Below are 7,644 nucleotides of genomic sequence, written 5' to 3' on the forward strand. Positions count from 1 at the left end.
ACCTTTTGAATAAATTTTTTTTCTCTCTCGTGAGGTGTCAGTACCATTAATGGCACACCAACTGTAGACGCGTACACATACGCCTTCATAATACTGGCTCTTGTCAGTAATCAACTACAGTACCGTCAATCAAAATTAACAAAAAAGTATGCATATATAATGGAGGATGAGGAGTGGAGAGAGAAATGATGGAGGAGTTTGGTGTTTCGTAGAAATTTCCCGCCAAAAAAAACCTCTTGAACAAAAGACTTTCGTGTCATTTTTAATACCGATGAAGACACCTCCATAATTACTCTGATTCTTCTGCGACCGTTAACGTCATTCATAGCGTCTAAAAACACATGAAATAAAATTATTAATCAATAAACAAATACATATGGGACACTGTTTCATCTGGGGAGGAATTCCATCTTAGACCGATGTATCATAAAACCAAACACATTATTCCGGTCACGTTTCCTAGATTCATATCCCTAAGCAATTAACAGGTGTACGTCCCCGTTAACGACACTTGTACACCAAGACACTTGCTCTTTTACACCTGTCCGGCTTAAACCCCCGGTGGAAAATAGGTTTTTGGGGGGGAGGGAGGGGATGATGCTGGAAGAAAGAGAGAGAGAGAGAGAGAGAGAGAGAGAGAGAGAGAGAGAGGGTATGGATTAACTCAGGACACCTGTCTCATCCAGCCACACTTGTTCGAGTCTCCCTCTCTCTCTCTCTCTGACTAAACTCATCATAGACGGTTTCCTAAATAACACAGTGACTAAAAGAAGGGCACCTGTCTTTCCCGCCACACCTGTAGGAGAAAGACTTGGCCTTTCTCTCTCTTTTTCACTTATGGTACTAACTCAACTCTCTCTCTCTCTTTCACTTTATGGTACTAACTCATCTTCTCTCTCTCTCTCTTTCACTTTATGGTACTTCTTTCTCTCTCTTATACCTTATGGTACTAAGTTAACTTTTCGCTTTCTCTCTCTCTATCACTTTATGGTACTAAATCAACCTCTCCTTTCCTCTCTTTCATTCGCTTTTCTCTCTTTCAATTATGGGACTAGCTCAACCTCTCTCTCTATTTGAACAGACATACACAACTGCCTTGACTTCCGGTTTTAGTGGAAGCCTCCTTCAGGAGAGAGTGGGTGGCTCCACCGAATACTAATACTTACGGTGTGCGTCGAACTCGGTCGCATCAACAGCGTCTGGTTTTCCATTTTAATTTTTATCGATTTATCTTAATTTTCCAACTCGTTTCCCCATTCATTTATTTTCGTAATGTCCTCCAGTTTTCTATCTCAAAGGTAAACCCCGATCCTAGGCCATTCTGAGGTTAAATTATTCTGTTTTTAAAATTTATATATAAATATTTGCCCATTTCGAACGAAGGGGCAGTACTGAAAAATAGCGAATTAGTAAACTGTCTTTATCAGAAGCTAAACGAACAACAGGATTGCACGTGAGACATGTTCCTTTAATTAAGAAAACTGGCATCTTCCTGTCTCCTCCCCTCCCCCCCGAAAAAGGATTATGGGAGACAGTTCTCGAAGAGGATTGACATTCCTGGATCACGTGGATCTAGCTATTGGGTGTGATCCTGGCACACGAAATCTGTGACACTCTCTGACCCTCGGAAATAAGGAGAGAGAGAGAGAGAGAGAGAGAGAGAGACTTATCTCCCGGACGTCCGTGGCATCGCAATGTTTTTGTTATTGTTTCGCGTTGGGCTGAAAATGACGGTTCCTGTTTGATAAACGGTTCCTTTCTAGGTGATGTGTACGGTTCATGTACGTAGTACTTACTCCGAGACGTGCACGTATGTCTCTGTTCACACGCACACACGTCTGTGACGATTTGTAGTCGCTGTAACGACAATTTTATACGTCAATCAACTATATAACCAACACACACACATACGCTATTGAGAAAAAACCGACTAAGCTCATCTTGTCAAACTTAGGCCTAATGAAAAATTTTCAATTGTATATACAAAATCATCCTTCTTCAGAAAATCTTTCAATCTTCAAGATGACTGACTCATTTTACGATGAAGTGAAGAATTAGTCGCAGAAAATCACTCTCTAAAACCGTTGTCGAAAGTTGCAAAAACCAGAGGTCAGTAATTATGATAAAAATTAATATAAAGAATAACAAAGGTTCAGACGGCGTTTCAAACCAAAGGTCATTGAGATTGGCTCTTTGACTGAGTCACTATATTTTTATATATATTATACATAACTGAATAATAATAATAATAATAATAATAATAATAATAAAGGAAAAGTAATTTAGGATAGAAACGGAAATTATTAAACAAGAATTTCTGGCAGTGAGGGATAGCTGGATGAATACATAGATGTATTGGGGAGAGAGAGAGAGAGAGAGAGAGAGAGAGAGAGAGAGAGAGAGAGAGAGAGAGAGAGAGCGCACGAACTACTGGAACATTATTGATTTGCTCTCCTTTAACCCTCATCTCTCTCTCTCTCTCTCTTTTCCTCTTCCTCTTCTCCCACTACTCCTCTCTCTCTCTTTTTCATCTATCAGTGCAAGTTTATATATATATATATATATATATATATATATATATATATATATATATATATATATGTAATCTCCTAATCCTTCCTTCCTTCCTTCAGCCTGAGAAAAACATCCTGTTTTCCTCCTGTAAGACTTTCAACCTCTTCTTCCTGTTCGTTAGGATGTAATATATATATATATATATATATATATATATATATATATATATATATATATATATATATATATATATATATATATATATATATATATATATATATATATATATATATATATATATATATATATATATATATATACATACACATATTGGGTACATAATTTGCAGGAGTTAAAGTCTGGTTAACAATCTCAGAGAGATGGAGAGCTGGAATATTTTCCGTTAAGGAAAGTTGCATAGGATAGGCCGTACATATAAATATGTTTATTGAAGTGTATCCTGATCGTAACAACTAAATGCTCCGTGGGCATGATATTCACATAATTGTACATGAAACTTACCTATTTTCAGCTGATCTCGTTTTTTCCCGTTTTAAATAACAGGTGAATCATTGTACCTTGTTACTCTACATTAATTTTCAGCGCCTATTAAGAAAGATCAAACTCACTCACTCACAGCCCATGGGTGATAAAGTCTTTTGTCTCTGGGGGATGAGGCACTGGAGAATGCGCATCGAATTCTTGTTTAGTTTTACAAGGTGACTCTGGTGTAGAGTGAGGTGCGGCACTAGTACTATCGTTACTTAGCCTTTCGACAGCATCAGAATGGCCAGTCTGACTATGGTGAACAAGCATGCAAGAAGGATTCGAGGACTGCGGCCAGGTGCTTTGCAAACTGTGCTGTCCTGCTTTGACGTTTTGCAGTGCCAGCAGAACCTGCACTCTGAATTCGAGCTTTTGGTGTTCGTTCAGTCTGCGCACAGAAGGGAGCATCGACATGAAGAAGTCCTTGTCTTCGTCACTCTTCTGCTCATTGTGTTCTTCGATCAACTGCCTTATTCTGTCCTCCAGCGATAGGTTCTTGCCTCTCTCCCTGGTCTGAATGATCTCGTTACTTAAAGAAATCCTTTTTCTCTTATCCAGGACTTGCTTCGCCTCTTCCCTGGCTGGAGACCTAGCCCTCTTCATCCTTTCAAACGGCACCGGATGAACTTTTCCTGGTGTATTCGACATATCCAAGATACTCTCCGTCCCTTCTTCGGTGTCTTGGAGTGTATTCCCGCTAGGTTTGGTTTTCATGACCTTCCTCAGGAAAGCCAGCTGCTTTGAGAAAATATAACGACGAGACTTTTTGGCCCGATGTCCCTGACTGCTCTTGTTCGCAAACTTCTTGTAATCCTTTGTGTAGCAGTCTCGAATGCTCTTCCACCTTCCAAGAACTTCTCTCTCTGAAATCAAATCCAGTTCAGCATTAATGCAAGTTAAAGTAGGACTTCATGGATGTTGCAAATCCCTCGAGTTTCCCCAAGTTTCACATTACAGTTTGGTGAACCATAGTCAAAAATGGTTATGCAGACTTACATTGAGTTAATGGGTTCCTCCAAGTAGAAGAATTATTATACTTTACAGAACACTGCAGGATTACTCGGCATTTAAAGTAGGTAATAAAATATTGTTTTCAAAACTTTACACTGTAAATAAGGTTTCGCCGTAATTAATCATGCTATCCTAATCCTTAAATTGCGAGTTGGGGACTAATCTTACCCAAATTCATCTGGTCAGCCTCAGACTTCAGGTCGTAGTCCAAGAACAACGCTCGACAAACCTCTGCCCAGGCCTCGGCCTTCTTAGCTCGGTCTTTGTACTCATCTGACGAAGTGTCCCAAATGATGGGTCGCATCTCTACCTCGGAGATCAACTCCAAGGCGTTGATGTAGGCCGCCATGATGCTACTGACGGAGGAGGATCACGCTCTGCAATGCATAGGCCTAGTAAGTGAAAAGCTCTGCAATGCACAGGCCTAGTAATTGAAAAGCTTTGCAATGCATAAGCCTAGTAAGTGAAAAGCTCTGCAACGCATACGCCTAGTATGTGAAAAGCTCTACAATGCATAGGCCTAGTAATTGAAAAGCTTTGCAATGCATAAGCCTAGTAGTGAAAAGCTCTGCAATGCGTAGGTCTACGAAGTGAAAAGCTCTGCAATTCTTAGGCCTTTTAAGTGTTTTTGCAGTAAAGTAGGGCAGTGGTGACTCTGGTATTATTTAATGTGGTAGAATTGAAAAAAACTTTTAATTTTATTAATATATATTACAAAACATATGCTCATTATAAATATTTTTAAAAATAAGAAGCCCTTACAACAATAGTACTAACGACGACTGTATAGATTACTCTAGAATAAAACAACAAAACTGAAGTCAGGGTGTGTTGCAGGAAATGTCAGATATTATCCTGCAAAGTAACAGCTGTCTAGTAATATCCATCTTTTCGGGGGTCTTACACAGTAAATAAATTATTCTTGGTTTGGTATGTTAGATGTAATATGCTAAATGGTTCAAATACAAGAAAAAAATGTTCCCACTTTTTCATGAGCAAATTGTGTCAATTCTCTCTTTCATTCCATCTCTCTCTCTCTCACACACACACACTATAGGCATGTATGTATGTATATATATATATATATATATATATATATATATATATATATATGTGTGTGTGTGTGTGTGTGTGTGTACGTGTATATTATTGTTCACACACACACACACACACACACACATATATATATATATATATATATATATATATATATATATATATATATATATATATATATATTATATATACATACATATGAATGTGTAATAATGCCTATTACTCATATTGCGTTGTACAAATCAGAAACGGCTGTTATTACGAAAACTAGACTCAGCCTAGTATGCAATACGATCTATCAGACTCCCCTATTGGCTTTCAGGCCTTCATATGACTCGTTACCACCTGCACCACGCAGTCTTAGACTTGCTTTGGACTGAATGGTAATGGAAATGCACTGAGCTTAGTACGAGCTGTGCAGAACGAGGAAAATGTTCATGTTTGTGCTGTAGGGGATTGCTGTGGTAGGCCTAAGGGCAAGATAACAAAGGATGATGACAAGAATGGATAAAAAAAAAGAAGACCAACAAAGCGGCCTTGACGAACACGTCATGATATTGTTACAAAGCAAAAGGAACAATTAAACCTAATTAAGGCAAGGTTCCACTAGGCTCATATCGAGAGATTCGCTGTAATATTATTCTAAATTATGAGCGTTTTCCAAAGTCTTCGTCGTGGAGATAAAGCGGGCAAACACTGATTCCGTAAATAAGTAACGTAGCAGGGAACACATACATACACACAGACACACACACGTACACACGCACAAGCCTGAGACCTCATACTTCTATGCGGTCACGTGGCGTGCTTCATGGTACTATTCATCCCCCAGGGGTTTAGAAGCTTCTCTCTCTTTCGTGCTTCCCCTCATTTTTCCTCTCGGTAATTCTGTAGGTGTCTGTCAATCTTCGTCTCCCTATTCTTATGATCTTCGGTAGAAGGCGCTCGTAACGTGAGGACTGGAGGAAAATGAAAATAAAATCGACAGTAAGAGAGGCAGACATGATGGGAATGTTGCGTGCGTTTCCAGTTTGGACGCCGTAAAATTCGCGCAGCGCTATAATAACAGCTATTGCGCCTGTTAATGAAAACCGACTGTCATTTTATAAACACTACGAAAATACGTACCTAAAAGAAAATACAAGTCTCGTCCAAAAGCGGGTGCTGCCCCGATCACTGACGGACAAACACTGGTGACTGGCGTTGTACGACCGTGGAAAACGACGGCCGTGCGGAAAGCTTAACTTTGCACGAGCGTGTGGTCTTCTGTCCTCTCGGGAACCAAACCTCTTTTTCGCTCGTTCTCCTTCATATTCTTAAATTTTCTCTTTATTTCTTTCATCATTCTTCACATGAGCTTCTTTCTTCTACGATTTTGCATGTTCATCGTCATCCAGGACGAACATGTGACGGGAGACTGGCCAAAAAATTCATCTATTAAAGGCGGCAATGCGATACGACCGTCCGGTTGGACAGGCCGATTTCAAGCTGTGTGCGGGTTCAGTCGGTGCGGAACTCGTCTATGTTTTAGTGCATTATGTTCGCGTTTGTTATATTTAAACATGCCATATCCATGCTGACATGACTTGTCAGTATAGACATGACCTATAATTTCACCTGCTACCCATAAAGCGTTAGGAAAAAAAAGCTATAGGTCTATACAAGTTTAGTGTTGTCAGCACCTCAACCAACGCTTCTAAGCCTAAGGTATTGTATATCCAACGGATATATGTTTTCCATGAATTTGAAGCCTAAAAACAAACCATATTCAATTCGCTGCCTTCACGTATATTCCCAGATTTTAAAGGCAAGCCTCGGGTACACTGGTGTCGTCGTTCAATTACATTTTATTTGTTTTAACCGGAAATATTTCCCTCGCCTTAATCACTTCGTTGTGCAGCTGGTTTTATTCTATCGCGATCAAGCTTTAATTGGGTTTGCTAAATCCTCGTAGAAGGGTAATTATTTTTTTTATCTTTTATTAGAAAATACATTAATGCAGTTTTACAGTTGTTTCACAGTATTTACATAATTTTACAATGATAACTTTTCTACTTACACGAATATAATATGTTTACATACATTTTTTTTTATTTTACTTTTTCCCTAATTTAGGATTCATTTTCTACACAGACTTTTTATATGTATATGATATTTAATATTAACTAGTCTTTATAATACAGTAGTATTTCTTTTCAATTTCACATTTTATCAATCCCTATCTCTATATTATATTATACAGGTAATTATTAATTCAGTATGAAAAGCCACGTATTTCCCAATACAGTGATTATGCCGGTAGGTCTAAGGGGGAAATCAGCCATCTGTTATACACATAGGCCTGATGAAGAGAGAGAGAGAGAGAGAGAGAGAGAGAGAGAGAGAGAGAGAGAGAGAGAGCAGTTGCCATAACCGTCACTGCTCACAGCATTTCCACTGAGTTGAAGTGTAATAATTACGCTTCAAATAACTAGACCTATGTAAGAATACAAGACCCAAGATGGATGTGGCTGCAAT

The 7,644-nt window shown here is 38.8% G+C and overlaps 1 protein-coding gene across 2 annotated transcripts; it reads right to left on the reverse strand.

Moving 5' to 3' along the window:
- Window positions 1-2,946: 2,946 nt before the first annotated feature.
- LOC136833252 (uncharacterized) lies at window positions 2,947-6,392 on the reverse strand. Of its 2 annotated transcripts, none has more exons than XM_067095146.1 (3): window positions 6,256-6,392; window positions 4,240-4,448; window positions 2,947-3,923 (listed from the first exon to the last, which is right to left on the reverse strand). In XM_067095146.1, exons 2-3 carry the CDS (start codon window positions 4,418-4,420, stop codon window positions 3,148-3,150), a joined length of 957 nt encoding a protein of 318 aa, XP_066951247.1. In that variant the 5' UTR covers window positions 4,421-4,448; window positions 6,256-6,392; the 3' UTR covers window positions 2,947-3,147. The 2 variants fall into 2 exon arrangements, with proteins under 2 accessions (XP_066951247.1, XP_066951248.1); XM_067095147.1 differs by lacking the exon at window positions 6,256-6,392 and adding an exon at window positions 5,913-6,053.
- Window positions 6,393-7,644: the final 1,252 nt, after the last annotated feature.

This window comes from Macrobrachium rosenbergii, chromosome 51 (assembly GCF_040412425.1).
Source record: "Macrobrachium rosenbergii isolate ZJJX-2024 chromosome 51, ASM4041242v1, whole genome shotgun sequence".
Taxonomy (NCBI): domain Eukaryota; kingdom Metazoa; phylum Arthropoda; class Malacostraca; order Decapoda; family Palaemonidae; genus Macrobrachium; species Macrobrachium rosenbergii.